This window comes from Pieris napi, chromosome 4 (genome assembly GCF_905475465.1).
Source record: "Pieris napi chromosome 4, ilPieNapi1.2, whole genome shotgun sequence".
Taxonomy (NCBI): domain Eukaryota; kingdom Metazoa; phylum Arthropoda; class Insecta; order Lepidoptera; family Pieridae; genus Pieris; species Pieris napi.
The window spans coordinates 11031775-11047700 of NC_062237.1; the positions used below are offsets into that span (position 1 = coordinate 11031775).

At 33.4% G+C, this 15926-nt stretch overlaps 4 protein-coding genes across 5 annotated transcripts; 3 read left to right on the plus strand and 1 right to left on the minus strand.

The window, feature by feature from the left end:
• Positions 1 to 699: 699 nt before the first annotated feature.
• LOC125049099 lies at positions 700 to 1359 on the plus strand. The gene has a single exon (XM_047648198.1). The coding sequence runs from the start codon at positions 876 to 878 to the stop codon at positions 1293 to 1295; it is 420 nt and encodes a 139-aa protein (XP_047504154.1). The 5' UTR covers positions 700 to 875; the 3' UTR covers positions 1296 to 1359.
• A 3-nt stretch (positions 1360 to 1362) lies between these two features.
• LOC125049100 (dynein regulatory complex subunit 2) lies at positions 1363 to 9188 on the minus strand. Its single transcript, XM_047648200.1, has 9 exons — positions 9054 to 9188; positions 8863 to 8976; positions 7723 to 7861; positions 6939 to 7162; positions 3669 to 3866; positions 3107 to 3301; positions 2479 to 2628; positions 2114 to 2340; positions 1363 to 1611 (listed from the first exon to the last, which is right to left on the minus strand). The coding sequence occupies exons 1-9, from the start codon at positions 9186 to 9188 to the stop codon at positions 1479 to 1481; spliced, it is 1515 nt and encodes a 504-aa protein (XP_047504156.1). The 3' UTR covers positions 1363 to 1478.
• Positions 3058 to 6363, plus strand: LOC125049098 (odorant-binding protein 59a-like). The gene is made up of 5 exons (XM_047648197.1): positions 3058 to 4356; positions 4460 to 4906; positions 5061 to 5258; positions 5906 to 6032; positions 6186 to 6363. The coding sequence occupies exons 1-5, from the start codon at positions 4303 to 4305 to the stop codon at positions 6290 to 6292; spliced, it is 933 nt and encodes a 310-aa protein (XP_047504153.1). The 5' UTR covers positions 3058 to 4302; the 3' UTR covers positions 6293 to 6363.
• A 1398-nt stretch (positions 9189 to 10586) lies between the features above and the next one.
• On the plus strand, positions 10587 to 15702 carry LOC125048989 (dynein regulatory complex protein 10-like). 2 transcript variants are annotated; one of them, XM_047647979.1, is made up of 10 exons: positions 10587 to 10856; positions 11432 to 11676; positions 12152 to 12259; positions 12454 to 12483; positions 12617 to 12779; positions 13174 to 13309; positions 13861 to 14010; positions 14368 to 14497; positions 14824 to 14994; positions 15426 to 15702. In XM_047647979.1, the coding sequence occupies exons 1-10, from the start codon at positions 10736 to 10738 to the stop codon at positions 15501 to 15503; spliced, it is 1332 nt and encodes a 443-aa protein (XP_047503935.1). In that variant the 5' UTR covers positions 10587 to 10735; the 3' UTR covers positions 15504 to 15702. The 2 variants fall into 2 exon arrangements, with proteins under 2 accessions (XP_047503935.1, XP_047503936.1); XM_047647980.1 differs by lacking the exon at positions 15426 to 15702 and adding an exon at positions 15110 to 15222 and having other exon boundaries at positions 10588 to 10856.
• The last annotated feature ends 224 nt before the right edge of the window (positions 15703 to 15926 follow it).

Consider the following 15926-nt stretch of genomic DNA (forward strand, 5'->3'; position numbering starts at 1 on the left):
TGAATTAGAGTAGTAAGAATTCCATAGCCTTAGCATAGCCACCTTGCCGTGTGAAGGATTATTATCATACTAACGTTATGTGATCATTGTACCTTGAAAGATTTTTTGTTTTGAGTGGTAGACGTGCGTCGTTCTCGAGTCGTTCAACGTTTATAATATATATTATATCCGCATTTTATCAAAATCCAATAGTCCAATACCTTAAAGTCGGAAACACACTTACGTGTCGTGACGCGCCAGAAGCATATTGGTTTCATACATTTAATATGATTAGAAACATATTTGCGTGTCGTGTCGCAATACGTTCTGTCTAATCATATTAAAATATGCTTCTGGCGCGTCACGACACGCCACGACACGTAAGTGTGTTTCCGACTTAAGTCGGTCTTAAGTTTACCCGTATATCAAGAGTTTTACCGGTATGTAACGTACGTACGTACGTAGGGCTTAGTTTAGAGTCACTTTGAGTTCACAGTGATACGTGACTGTTTCTTTTGAGATGGTTATTGGTATATAATTTTCTTTTTTAATATTATGGCAATAGTTTATAAAGTTAAAACTGGTATATATGAAAACAATTAAAAACCAGAAACGTTTGTACCAAATAGAGTATATTTAGTAATTTACAGTCTATGAAAGTATATTTACTGTGACTTTCATTTATTAAAATTTGTTGTCAATCTGACAGTGACAATAGTGGCTGTTTAGAGTTCTTGTTATTTCCAAATTCCATTTCCCCGGGCTTTTGCAGTTTCAAGTTTGCGTAAAACATTATAGAAGAACAACTAGATATTTTTTTTTAATTGTTAACTGCTTATTAATCCGTGTGTATTGATTTATAAATACGTCGTACATATTACATATGTTACATCAAAATGGGAGATCATGATGACTTTGAAGATAGCCAATTCCCTGATAACGATGAGTTTGTACCGTACGTAACGGCCGGTAACTTAGCACAAAGAAATGGTGCAAAAGTTACCCTCTGGGGTAAAGTTACTAAAGTATCTGCAAGTGAAGGTTTCCATGTAAAAACTGTTGATGACCAAGAAGTTCTCATAAGATTAAAAAAGCCTCAAAACGAACCACTCGAAGGTTGGTACGAAATTCACGGTGTGTCGCAAGGAAAAAGTATACTATGTGATGATTACGTGCCTTTTTCGGAGGAAATGACTAAGAATATTGACACTGAAAGTCAAAAAGCTCTAGCAAAGCTACTTGCTGCTCTAGATGATCCTTGGAATCTTGGCGATGATGGTTCTAGTGGCTTACAAGGTGTTACAGCGATGGAGTAGTTCTTAAGTAACTTTATAGGTATTATTAAAGGTTTATTCAAAATAAAATTCTTCTTTGGTTTAATCTTTGTTAATTAAAATCACATCCTTTTTTGTAAATACATATCAAAATATAGGTAGCCTTAAATAAGATAATGCATATTTTAAGATTAGAAGCAATCGTTTCTAAAATGATAGGTCTCACTACCAACAATTGACTCGAGGGTATGACTTAAGTCCACCTATTTCCTTGAGCCGTTGCTTCTCTAGTTTCAGCCTCTGTTCATGTAATACAGCATTTGACAGAGCTCCTTCTATACATGTCACGGGGCGATTTCTAAAAACATTAAATACTAGTCAAAACAATATATATTAAAAGTAAAGCAGAGTAATATATTTTATTATAATCAGTCTATCAAATGTTATCACATTTATTGCTTAAATTTAATAATAATAATTTATTGCAAGAATATGGTACAAAAATGTGTCAGGTGGTACAATCATAAGTTCGCATATTCTGCCACACACAATGGCGCGCAAATTTGTATTTAAAGGAATTTTACATTTTACATTATTAGTCATATGAATTGGTCAGTTTTTATATTATTGTACATATCATATCATACATTATTAAATTTATGTTCTAAATATTCGGTCACGCTATAGAAGCACCTTGACTTCAAAAACCTAATCACCTTCCCCTTGAATACATTACATGGCAGCAATCTATAATTTTTAGGAAGGTGATTAAATATTCTCACAGCCATGGCGTAACAATTTTTCGAGTATTCATTTAATATTAATTTTAAGAATAATAAATAGTGGTGAAGTAAACTTACAATGCTTTCCCATAAGTAGTTTCTTTATCAGCATGTCTTGAAGTTACTGGCCTTTCCTTGCCATCCTTTAAAGCCAAATCAGTGAGGTATTTCTTGATATATTGTTTCAGTTGTATATTTTCCTTGGCAAGTTTAGCCTTTTCACTTCTAAGGCACATTGTTTGGACCTTGGCCCTGTTAACTTTTAGCAGAAACTTGTCCATTTTTCTAAATTCCTTGTATTCTTCCTGCATATGTAAATTTAACAAATAAATCTGGATACACCATATTAGTTGTGCAACACTTCTAAATTTACAGTAGAGATATCAATACAAATATAGATTCTGTATTAAATGGGTAATTTTATAATAAATATAAAATCTTACTATCATAGCAGTGTCAAGGTTCTCATAGTCTTCTGAAATTCCATCACTCTCAATCCCTTCTAGGAGAGTGTCATCACCATATTCATATTTACTGCATATTTTTGCCATTACATTTACTTTTTGTATCTTTTGAAGCATCTTCTCTAGATACTAAAATTTAAAGAGAGTTTTCAAAAGTTTCAGTTTATATGTTATTAAAACAGTGGAATACTACTTTATTAGTAGCATTCCACTAAAATTTACAAATAACATTTGGATGCTCAAAATTATGTAAGTTGTAGAACTACAAAAATAAGTCTCTTCTTTTTTTCTTTTTAATTCAGTAGATTTGTTCAGTAGATTAGACACATAACATAACTAAACATTTACCAAATTTTTTAGTGGAACCACCACTATGTGGAACCTGCTGGCCACTGAAGTATTTCCGAACCAATTCGACTTAGGGTCCTTCAAGAAAAGAGCGTACCAATTCTTAAAAGGCTGGCATTGAGACTTACCATGGGCGGCGGTATCACTTAACATCAGGTGAGCCTCCTGCCCGTTTGCCCCGTTTTATAAAAAAAACCTTTTCCAAAAAGATTTCCAGGTCTTGAGACCTTTTTGTTTTAACATAGGAGAATATAATCACCGTTTTAGCATCAGTGCTAGCATCCACCAAAATTTCTAGCATATCACTCTCCCGACGTCTATTCGTCTTGTTATCTTTCTTCATCTGCCAGTATTTCTTAGCTAAATCCTCTTTATGTTTGTTAAGCCGATTCAACTTATAGCTCAGAGAATTTGTCGTTCTAGAGCATTCCTTTTGCAAAGAGAGAAGTATTTCCTGTTTTCGTAGTTCATTAATCGTATTAATTTAGTAGGTAGGTAATTGTTTTCGAAAAATTGGTTATGGAAAACAGGCTAGTCATGTTGAGCAAAAATTATTAGTGAAAGGATAAAGAACTGCGCCTGCACACATCCAAACAGCAGTTACTTTATTATTTAAAGAAAAAAATTCCTTTTGAATAAATCAAACGCGAAACAAAGTACAGAAAATATAAGCCGTACCTACTGGAAATAATGTGAAAAGTAGGGAAACCATATGATTATTCTTATACCTTCAAGATTTTAACCACCCCCCTCCTATACCTTGATAAGCTACACAGTGAAAGCATTTTTGTCTATCACGATGACTATTCAAGCAAAGTTACCGTGGCCTGTTGTATTTGAATCTCATTCCTGAATATATCCCTTTGGTAGAAATCGTCTTTCTCCTGAAGAGATAGATAGTGACTCATAATTGGATTGTGTTGTTCCAAGTAACCATTGTAAACATCACGTAATTTGCTCCAATATAAGTCTATTTCTAATTGCATTGGACGGCATAAATTTCGCATTTCTTCTTCATGCTAAAATAAAAACGTTTATAAAGATTCTAAATTTAAAAACCATACAGTAGTTGTCCAATAGGTAGCAACATACATTGGAAAATGTTTAAATTCTTCTTAAGAACTAGAAGCTAACATATTTCGAAAGCATGGCTTTATACATAAAACACAAGTCAGCGAATTAGTTTCACATCAGCTTCCTGTAATCATGGCGTCAAATATTTCCGCTTTCGGTTAAAATGTAAAGGATACCCATGACAGAGTAATTGTTTAATAGGTCCATGCAAAGCTAATAACATCATCAAATTGGCTTGGCTTGACGAATTTACCGTCAGGCTTAGGCTGTTCCAGATCATTCGAGCGTAACTGTACCTACACCCATAAATATAAGTAATTCAGAATGTGAGTGTTATTTTGATACTATTCGCGTTATTGTTACGTTGTTTATTTTAGCAACATGATCCAAAAATTCTCTATATTAATCATATGTTCCTTTCTGTTAGAAATCTATGTAAGTAAAAGAAATTTTAATAACAACAACTAAATTTAACGAATCTGTTACTTTGCTTAATGTTTTACAAGACAGGTATATTTTAACACGTCTTTATTGACAGAGTCTAAACTGCCGGACAGAGGGTAGTCTGAAAAGCGATGAGTTGAAGAAAATTTATTATAACTGCTTGAAGCAACAAGAGGGGAAGAATTATAGCGATTACAAAAATTCATCTGAAGACTGGCAAGATCGTGGTTCGGACAGATCGGAAAAAGAAAGAAACAAAAAGAGGAATAGAGAAGAAAATAAAAACAGAGAACCAGTTAAAAATTGGATGGATGACAGATCAGACAGATCGGTATACGAAAGTGATGATAATAGACAAAATTATCACGACCAGGGTATGGATGGAAAAAATCAATACAATTACGGAAAATCTCATAACCAAAATGACAGAAGAATTGATAACAATCATAGAAGGGAAGGGGATTATAGAACTAATGTTAACAATTATCAGCAAAACGATCATAATAGTCAGGACCTTTATCAAAATGATGAATATGAAAGTGTAAGTATAGTTGTTAGTAATAAAAACATAACAGTCAGTTTCAGCAGCTGAAATGTTTTAAATACTAAAAAAGTTGATACCAAACGAAAAGAGCTAATTTGCAGTATGATGTAAGTCTTTAATTAATAATTAAATAAGCTGGTTATTTTAACAGGAAACGCAACGCAATATGTACTCGTATCCTAATCACCGTTATAAACGAGATCGATCCGAAAAAAACTCTGGTCAGCGAAGCCAATACAATCCAAATACTCCAAGAGCGGACGATAACCATCGCGAAAGGAACTCGAGTGAATCCAAAGATGGTGGAAAGGCGTGTGCTATGCATTGTTTTCTTAATAACTTACAAATGGTAACTCAGATCAGTGATTTTAACAGTAACGACTATTATGACATAATATTTATTTAACGAACACACACACAGAAAACACAAAATAATAATAGTAATAAAAAAGAATTAAAGGTACTTTTTAAGTGTAATGTGTGTGTGTTATGGTTGTAACTGGCCCTGGCTCAGCATTATGCTGTGGAGCAGACGTGTTCCACAGCATTCTGCCAGAGACTACAACAGGTAGTTTGCGCCGCAAATAAAGAAAAATAATGTAATTATAATAATAGTAGAAGAAAAAAAAACTATAAAATAAAATTATGGTAAGTATATATACTTCGCTACTTCAGCGACTTGAAGATTTCCATAACTCTTAAGTTTGTAAGTCAGCGTCAAATATTTGTAAGAAACATTTAGAGCGCCTGGGGTGGACTTAATTATGTATTTGATGAAACTCATGGTAGGCCTACTGTTGATTAGGATCAGGCTGTAGGCAGAGCTTTGTATGCACCCATAAAAAAACATTTTAAATTTTTAGCCCTGAAGTGCACGACCACTTTTTATTTAGTTAGCAACTATGTTCACTAAGGAGAAAATGAAAATGAATGCTTAAATCTATTAAGGTTGTTGGCAAACTTTTATAAACATATCTACTGCATATATTTCTGTAGACAGGAGAGAATGGAATGCCGGACCGTTACCTAGCAACCAATGCGATGACCAAAGATGTGAGGAATGAAGATTTAAGGGATTTTCTTCAGGAGTCCATCGAAGAGTGTTTTCAAATTCTCGATAACGGTATGTTTAAAACAATCAAGTTGGTTTTGCCTAATTTGTTTCACACCGATTTCCAAAAAAATATAAATATTTAAGTTTCATTTTTGAACCGCGAACGTTTGCTAAGGGTTTATTCACAGTTGGAAGGATATTGTATAAATGTTTGCGTTTCAGAGAATACCGAAGATAAATGTGAGTTTTCTAAAAATTTATTAATATGCCTATCAGAGAAGGGACGAGCCACTTGTGATGATTGGAAAGACGATATACAGTTCAATTAAACTATTGTTAATAATAGATTTACCTAAAATAATTACATTTATAAATAAATATTCTTTGTAAAAAAAATTTAAACAAACAATAAAAATTGATTACTTCTTTAACATTATTTATTATAAATCAAATTTTCCAACCTTTCCCGTCCTTTACACCGTATATTCACAAATTATTAAAAGGTTTCAATTGTTTTTCTTTGAATTTTTTTTTTTTTTTTTACACTTCGTTGCAAATAATAAAACACAATACATAAAAATTATAAGGGATGCAACGGGCGGCCTTATCGCTAATAAGCGATCTCTTCCAGGCAACCCTAGTTAAAGAGAAAAACTAAAAAAAAAATGATGCGTGCGAAAAGTGCAGAAACAAATGTTATATAAAAAAAGTATATATATATAGAACCTTAATCTAAGGTAATACAAAAAAAAATATTAATAACAACCTAAAAACTTAAAAGCTAATCTTACAGATTCATGATCAGCGAATAGTGATGCAATGCAAAAGAAAAGGAAACATAAGAATTACACAAGTCACGATTGATCAGGATAGGATAAGGTTAAGAAATGTTTATACAATGTTTTTTTAGACTAAATGTAAAAATACTATTGAATAACTGTTTTGTCCGAAGCAGATTTTTATAATTAGACCTACCTCCAACCGTGCGTCGTTCTTAATGGTCGCTCTTTCAATGTCTTTCTGATTTTTATAAGATTTAAAGTCTCTCTCTTGTATAAAGGTTATTAACATAAGCTTGAATTCTGATTTGTCCTCGCTGTCTGTGATTTCCATCTCTTCCTTATCCCACATTTCTAAGAAATCGTTTTTCTGGTGCTCATAGGCTGCTTGTAATTTGTCTAATCTCTGCGTGCCTATTCCTATGGAATTATAATTATTGGAATAAATTGACAGAGCATAACCATGCCTTCCCAATTTAGTCTTGTGTCTACCCCTAATGTATTAATTTATTTACCAGTGTATGTATATTTTAAAATGATATTTACATTTGTAAGTACAGCCAAAACGGATTATATATACGAGAAACATTATGTACTAACGAAGACAATTTACTAATAATTTATTGGTTCAGGTGTATGTGGGGGTGTGTAATGTGTAAGTGTGTGTTTTAATGTGATCTTAAATATCAATGGTATTTGCTTATCTCCTTCGAAAAGACGCGGTTGGATAATAATATGCAATAAATCGATTAAATATCAGATTACCAATTCAATGTAATTTAACCCTTGATATGCATACATGTCTTTGTTATAATATTGCTACTTAAAATGTTGAAATATGCAGTTAAGTATAACGAAAGGTCCGAATTTATTGTATAAAAATAATCTCCATTACATTTTTAGAGGTAAAGAAATTTATTAATGCATTAAAACGCTTTTCAAGCAAAAGTAAAACCAGTTTATATAGCTCTTTCACCTACTTAGAAAATAGCTCAAATTTTCAGTGTGAGCCTGAAAAGCGCGCCTGTGCTGTTCATCGGAATCTTCGATCGCCCTTGTCAGTGATTCGATGAGTCGGTTCTTCCTTTCCATCAGGAAATTGAAACTGGCTGCCATCCCCTAAGATTTTATATTATTTTGAAAACACTAGGCAAAAATACTTTTCAAAATAATTATATTTTATATTACATTCAATTTGTAAATAATCTTAAAGGTAAACTAATCCCTGCGGTCGTAGACTCGAACCCTGGCTAGGCATCAATGGACATTCTGTCTATGTGCGCATTTAATACTCGCTGGTACGGTGGAGAAAAATATGACGAGGAAACCGAAATGCCTTGATCCAAAAAGTCGACGGCGTGTTTAAGGCACAGATTAGACTTACTTGCCTAATATTACGAAATATATACACAGAAGCCCAGACCTTAAAGGTTCAAGTACTACTGGTTATTTTAATAATATTTTTGAAGTGAAACTTCTTTATCGGGGTTGGATAAAAATTTAGTGTAACATTTTTTCGTTACGCGTCACATTTTTCCGTTACACGCCATCATGTGAAGTGAAACTTCTTTATCGACGTATGGGAGAAATTTTGTAGCAGGTTACGCGCCACGTTGCTTTTTGAAGTCAAACTTCTTTATCGGCGTTGGAAAAAAAATTACTCACATTTGTCACATTTTTCGGTTACGCGCCATCTTTTTCTTGTCCCTACCACGGTTGATCCGAAGAGATTCGAAGCCATTAGTAACAAAAATATATAATAACGATAACAATGATAGTAATACTAATAATTCTATTACAATTAATGAAATTCTGTAATAATCTTAGTACTACATAGTAGTACAGTAATAAGTTAAAATGAAATAATTGTATTTGTATTCATGTCTATGATAATAAAAGCCTTTTGTTAAACTTTATCTAATTTAACTTTATTTAACCAATTTCTGTAAAGTTGCATATAGTAGATCATTTTTCGAAAAATAAGGTCATAAAGAAGTTTCACTTCTTACGTGTGTCCTACACCTAGTACACGCACACATTTTTTTTCATTTATTTCTCGCTTTTAATATGCCTTTGTAGAATATTTTGATATAAAACTTTAATATAGAAATCATACAAACCTGAATATCTGTTTCCATTTGCCGACATTTTATTCTTCGGAGTATGTAGCGCCATTCTTGGTTTATCTTAGCTGTATTGATTTTGCTATATGATTCCTCTTTGTCTAATTTATTCTAAAAAATACAGTATATTATAACTATATATTTGTCTATTTATCCTTTTTAAACTAATTCATTATAATTAAACTTACTTTAATAAACCGGGCTATTAACTCATGTTTTCTCCTCCTCGCTTCTTCTTCTACGTCAGCTCTATGCTGCAGATACCTTGCCCGTTCTTCGTCAGACATACGCGCTAACTTATTAACTTTACTTTTTTTCGGCATATTGATCCTTTGACACCTGTTATATACAATTAATTCAAAACGTATGTTATTAATAATTCTGATCTTTAATTAAGGAAAGATCTCGTAAATCTAAACACAACAAGTAACTGAAAATATTGAACAAACATTTCATAGCAACAAGTGTTTTGAAGAAGCGCGAGAATTGTTACAACAGGGTACATGGATTGAATTTGACTAGTTTGAAACTAAATTAACTAGTATTATAACTATCTACTAAATAGTATTGTTTTCTTATATTTTAGGCTTTATTTTATTTCCTGAGACAGTTATATAAACTAGGTATACATTACAGCTTATTCTTAATAAACTGTAACTAATCTTAATTATATCTAATTATCATATGAGTTGTAAAAATCTTTTTTTAGTTATTATGTATCAGGAACCCTCTAAAGCGGTAAAGGCTTTCCTCTAAGGCTTTCCATCTTTATTTATTATGAAGCCCACTCTATATAGGCCCGGTCGCGGCGTTTGTCCAGTAAAGCAGAGAATGAGTTTTTATCTCTATTGTGTTTCCCGGGCCTCGGACTACAGTGGTATCACAATTAAAACAAAAACTGTGTATGTGAATGTTATTATCACTGTTTGGATAGTTAGATAGTTTTTGAAGTGAAACTTGAAATGCGACTTTCATCAAGTTTGCGTTAAACGTTTAACGCTCAAAAAAACTCAAAATATCTTTATTCATGTAGGTAAACAAGTACACAGTACTATGAATTTTCAAGTTAAATTAATTGGAAATGTACATTTACTACCAGTTCGCAAGTCAAGGGCGTAGAGCAAGTAAGAAGAATTGGCAAGAAACTTTCCGCCACTCTTTTTAATCGCCAAGTATTGTCATACAAATTGTTTGAGCTGGAGCAAATCAATCCCAAGGATTAGGATCATTTAAGTATTCCTCAAATTTATATCCTCTTATATGCTCCTGGGGAGGGGGGATAGAAAGAGACAGAGCGAGAGTGAATGCTTCCTATTTTCAATTCCATATTACGAAGTTTTACTTCTGTGCGGAGGGACTTCACGCGCTATTTTTGAAGTTATACTTCTTTAGGCGCGTTATGCAAATTCCAATCATTTGACTATATGGTCGACTCTTTCTGTCAAATTGTGTTGAACAGACCCCAATTAGTAGGTCATTGGTTACTGTTACAAAGTTAAAAAGGTTAAGGTGTTAAAAAGGTCTCAGTGTGTAGTGTTCACAATTAATTTTGCGTTCAATCAAGGTACGCAATTTGCCGCGTTTACGCGCGCCGACTAAACTACGAACCACTGTACTATATATAGTAAAGTACTGGGAACGGAGTCTAACTGGACCTTTGTTAGTTGATTGATTGCACTGTTTTTAGTTTTTATGAATAAAGGGGGTAAGTATTAAATAATGGATATTTAACATAATACCTTTCTTCAACGTTGAACTTTCTCCCACAGACTTGTCCATTTATTGTAACCATGACAACGAATTTGTTTATTGACAAAACCGATTGTTGAAGTTTGATTTAAATGAAATATATGCAATGCCTAATTAAATAATGGAGACACAATCGTCAGGCACTCTTCAATCACCATCTACGTTTTCGGAGAGTTCAAAAACCGGTAGTAGCCGATCTGTAGGAAGCGCGAAAGATGAACCCGATTTTACAAAGGATAATTGTGAGTTCTGTATTGCTTACTATAATTAAATTGAATTATTAACAAACATATTACTAGTTTGGTTGAATTCCCTCAACCTAGTAGAACCTCAACAGAACAGGGACCAATTTCTAACTTCCATATATATTTTCATACTAATAATGAAGTGGAAGGGAGATGGTTCACAATTGGGGATGCCATCAGATGCCATCAGCCCGCTCGACTTATGAATGTTAAAGGAACATAGAGTTTAGCGGATAGCACGTTTCCAGAATATGATTTCCCCCCTGTAGAAGAAGAAGAGACAGCCCAAAAGGTCGACTTTCTCCTTCGCTGTATGGGCTAGCGAGTCCTTCCTGTACAGGGGTGGAACGGAGGGGTGACAGAAATTCCTTTATGTATCACATTTCCGTGTCTGTTAACCTGTTATTTTTTAATACCCTGGCCCTCGGTGCCTGCCGGCGCAAATACTATATCATAAATAGTGGAATTCGGGGCCAAGTACCTTTCGTTTTTAAGCAAAGGAAGTTGGAGCCATGTTACAATCTTTTCTATCCAATTAGCAGAGAAGTCATTAATAAGAACGATTTTTACAGCTGCATCTCCAATTGATTTGGAGTGCCACATCCAAGCAGAGCGCATCACAAAAATTTTAGATGAAACAATTTACAAAACAAAGATGGCGCTTTGTCTGCCACACCTAGTCCAGGAGTATAAAACACTGAGCTCGATACTATCCAACCAACACATGGAAGATTTGGTGTTCATTTTCGAACAGTATGATAATCCACTGTTTTCTACTAGTCTACTTAATTTGGATGCGTTGGAAGATATCAAAGCTGTGTGTATACTGTTTTTTATTGTTTTTACTAAGTGGGTAGTTTTAAGAGTCGTGAAAATATGGGCACAGAATTGTGCCAGAGTCCAGAGTAAAATGTCACATTAAAAAAAAGTGCGTGCGTACAAAGTACACATGTCAGAAGTGAAACTTCTTTGGCAAACTAATTTTTAAGTCTTGTTCATATTTAGACAAATCTAACTAAAATTTTAATTTACAATTCGTCATTTGAGATTTGAATAAATTATTTTGCATAAAATATAAATAATAATCTCTTCATAAATTCTCTTTACGAACTTTTAATTTTAAAAATAGAATTTCTATAAGGTAATTCACGCTTCTTACTCTCTCTCAATCGGTCCTAATCGCTCTCTCCGTTTTCTTCGACAAAAACGCTGCACATCTTCGTGACGTTCCGTAAAATTTTTACCCTTATGCGCCTAAAGAAGTTTCACTTCAGAAATGTAACCTTTTCCAGGGTGATGTATCGCTGAAGAACCGGTTAAATCCTGAATTGGGTCACCTTGTCTACATATTAAACAGCTACCCTCACCTGAAGCCGAAAGTCGAAGAAATGATTACAGAAGTTTGTATTTAATTAGATTTTAGGTGAAAATATTAAAACGGTGACATGTTCTGTAGGAAACCACCTTAGTTTTAAGGCTCTTGCTCACTCGACCCAAAATATTTTTAGAAAAAAAGAATCAGCTCGTTAATTAGAAATTAACCATCAAATCACATTTGATCGTTCCTTCTAATATTTTCAATATAAAATTCCAGATGAAAGAAGAATATTCTGCATATGATGAAGTAAGTTGTTTTTATTTATATTAAGAGAAAAATCTATTAAAGTTCGTTTTTTGCAATAAAGTATTATCGGACTTACCTGGTATTTACCAAAATTCAATTAAAGCTACTCTTATATTGATAATATTAATTTCAGTCAAGAAGAAGATTTCCAGGTTTAGAGTATTTGTTGACGTTGGAACATTTCCGTGACTTGATGATCAAACAGATGGACACTACAGCAGCAGAAGAGTTGGCTGCAAAATTGAATACTAGGAAACTAGAGGGCTCCAACGAGAGGCTTATTGAAAAAATTAAAGGTTAGAAAACATTGTTGGTTGAGATTTCTTGACCTGCAGCTTGTGAGGATAACTTTTATTTAGATTTTTTTGAGCGTTTTTGAAGGCAGTTTTTTCCGCGCACCACCACTTTTTGGAACCAGCTTCCTACTGAAAAGTATTTCCGAACCAAATCGACTTTAAGAAAAAAGCGTACCAATTCGTAAAAGGCCGGCAACGCACTCGCGAGCCCTCTGGCATTGAGAGTGTCCAGGCGGTATCACATACCATCAGATGAGCCTCCTGAAAAAATGTGCTTTCCTAGCTAGGGTTAATAAAAAGCGCCGTCCTAATTATTCACTTAACCAGACTTTAATAAAAACCAAATCTACTTTTGAGGAACAAATAAAGACTTTTATATAAAAATTATTTTCAGAATATACGCAGGATCTTAAAGAAGAAAATGAACGCTTTGAAGAAACAATGAGGATGAAGACAGATCTCATCGCGAGATTAGAGCAAGAGATTGCGATTTTGAACCGTGACGCTGAAATAAGACTTAAAAAGAAAATGTAAGCTCCAAGGGTTTAAACTAAAAAAAATATTAATTGAGAGTAGACTTTGTTTCTCTGTCTTGTCTATCTTTCTGTCCATATCAAGTACAATCCGAAAGAATTGTGGTTTTTCTGGTAATCAAGTCCATGACGTCGTTATTCGATACACTTTAGCTATGAGTCAAGATGTTTTTGTCTTGAAAAAAAAGCTTGACAATTGCTATGTCTTTAGAGCTATCTAATTTCGTTATAATCTATGTAATGTCATTAACGCTGTTTGTGGTCACGTATTTCGTGGAATCAAGTCTCTACGTCTTTTTAATGGCGAAAATACGTATTAGCTGTATTTACATAAATAATTAATAATTGTTTGTACCTTCCAATACGTTTTTCTATGCAAATTCTTTGCTTGGGATCGGAAACCTTCATTATTGATACACAAAAGATTGTTGAAGACAACAAAATTTCATTATTGAGATCGAGATTGCGTTTGGAAGTTACAAAGACTTACATAAGAACTTATAACGTAGACATTACACACAATTAAGTCTTTAAGGCCTGTATTACAGACTAGATTCAGATCGGCAAATGGTGTTAGCGACTCGTGCGCATCTCGTAAAGAATGAAATGTTGAAAGAGGAAGAGGTCGAGTGTCGAGAATTGTATGAGAATATATTAAGGAAACATCTTATCGATGAGAAGAATCAACGGGCTCGAAGGTTATTTATTGGTTTGGTTATTGTATAAGACTTAAAAAGAGAAAAAGAAAGAAGATATTAAAGCGGGCCATAGACGGACCGCATGTTGCAGTCAAGACCGACTGCAATATGCGGTTTGCTCAGGAACTGCTCGAGCGGCCCGTGTATTGCGAATATGAATTTAGTATGGAAACTGCAGATCGCCGTGCGGCGACCGTATATTGCAGTCGGTCCTGACTGCAACATGCGGTCCGTCTATGGCCCGCCTAGTAACCACATTAACAATATGGTTTTCCTTATTATTTTCAATCCTTTTGAATAATTAAATATTAAAGTTAAACGATATGACATTAAAACAAATTAAAAATGATTTGTCAGGTTTAAAGTGGAGACACAATTATTATCATGGCTACAGAAATATGATCTAGAAATGGCGGATAAGCAGGTGGAACTCGATGAGTTCACAACCAAGTATGAAGAGGAAGTCCAGAAGTGTGATGATCTCGAAGTAAGTTTTATAATATTGAATTAATACCTTATAGTCAGATTGTATATTACACAAAGCGGCATTGGACTTGAAAGTAAAACGGCAATTATATTATTTTTATCTTGAGTATCAATATCAAATTAAGATGTGTTGAAAAGCTCAACGTCAGAATAGAAGCGAATAGTTATAAAATAATTTTAATCGTGTAAACACATTATCTTTATGGTTGTTAATATATTAATCTTTACTATTAATATATCAATAATCAATTATATACTATACTTATTTACGCATAAAAATAAAAGTACTTTCCTAATTTAGCTAACAAACTATATGAACCATTACAGTTAAAACTAGCAGAACAGGACAAAGAATATATACCGCTGATGGCAGAAAGGGAAGAGGAATACCACCAGGAGCTGACGGAGAAGATGAACAAGTTCCTATTGGAGCACGCCGCTAGAGTCATACAGTGCGCTTGGAGAGATGTGCTTGCGAATAGAGCGGAGAAGAAACGGGTATTTTTTGTATTTTTATATTAACTCTTTGATGAATTTAAAACTTCTGCTAAAGTTGCTGAACCGTGTTGAAGAACTCCATTAATTTTTACGAATTCTTTCTTGTTTTATGCAGCTCAAAGGGAAGGGAAAGAAAGCCAAGAAAAAATCCTAGTCCTGATTTTCCTTTCTCCCTGAATTACTACTAGATACATATTAGTACATACGTCTACTTCAATTTTAAATTTCTCATGACTAAATAGTCAAGTAGTTTTTAATAAAAGTTATTAAGAATAAATAAAACTGCTATTCGAATGATCCTTTTAGTTCCTTATACGTCCATGGAGAGCATTCAAAATAATATAAAACCTCCACCTTTTTATACTTCACATAAGTGAACATCATTTTCCACCTTCCTTATTTTTTACCATCCATTTCCTTTTAACCTTTAGCTTAAGAAGCTGCAGAAGAAAATGCAAGCAGCTCAAGCCGCGGCCGAGGCAGCCGAGAAGAAAAAGGGAAAGAAATAATACTCTTTGTGTTTTAGTTTATTTAAATAACTTATGTACTAAAATATATTTTGTTTGTAAAACTGTTTTTTACTATAAAATTCCTTGTATTTTCGCTGCTCGATTTTAAGTACTTTTTATATAATGTAAAAGCTTTAAAAAATAAAAACAGTTATTAACTCAGCTTAATCAAAAGCGGGCATGTAAAACAAAAGACGCAACGATGGCGCGTTTCAATTAATTTCAATTTATCGTAACTTAAAAAATACTTGGCGATTAAAACGATTGACGCAGAGTTTTATTTATATATTTATAAAAGCTTGCCAACGCTCGGCACACTCATATATTGGTACAAGAAAAATAAAATACAATATTTAATGTGACAAGTTATAAGCAAACATAACATACACGAAGAAATAAAAAAAAGGTTATAAAAACTAAAGG

Excerpts from the sequence above, each read along its gene's own strand:
- LOC125049099 (XM_047648198.1), top strand. The coding sequence starts at position 876 with ATGGGAGATCATGATGACTTTGAAGATAGCCAATTCCCTGATAACGAT.
- LOC125049098 (XM_047648197.1), top strand. The coding sequence starts at position 4,303 with ATGATCCAAAAATTCTCTATATTAATCATATGTTCCTTTCTGTTAGAA. Across the intron at positions 4,907-5,060 it reads AAAATGATGAATATGAAAGT|GAAACGCAACGCAATATGTA; the intron begins GTAAGTATAGTT and ends TTATTTTAACAG. Across the intron at positions 5,259-5,905 it reads TTCTTAATAACTTACAAATG|ACAGGAGAGAATGGAATGCC; the intron begins GTAACTCAGATC and ends ATATTTCTGTAG.
- LOC125049100 (XM_047648200.1), bottom strand. The coding sequence starts at position 9,188 with ATGCCGAAAAAAAGTAAAGTTAATAAGTTAGCGCGTATGTCTGACGAA. Across the intron at positions 3,867-6,938 it reads AGAACGACGCACGGTTGGAG|CATGAAGAAGAAATGCGAAA; the intron begins GTAGGTCTAATT and ends TTTTTATTTTAG. Across the intron at positions 2,341-2,478 it reads ACCTTGACACTGCTATGATA|GAAGAATACAAGGAATTTAG; the intron begins GTAAGATTTTAT and ends TTACATATGCAG.
- LOC125048989 (XM_047647979.1), top strand. The coding sequence starts at position 10,736 with ATGGAGACACAATCGTCAGGCACTCTTCAATCACCATCTACGTTTTCG. Across the intron at positions 10,857-11,431 it reads CGATTTTACAAAGGATAATT|CTGCATCTCCAATTGATTTG; the intron begins GTGAGTTCTGTA and ends CGATTTTTACAG. Across the intron at positions 12,780-13,173 it reads GCTTATTGAAAAAATTAAAG|AATATACGCAGGATCTTAAA; the intron begins GTTAGAAAACAT and ends AATTATTTTCAG.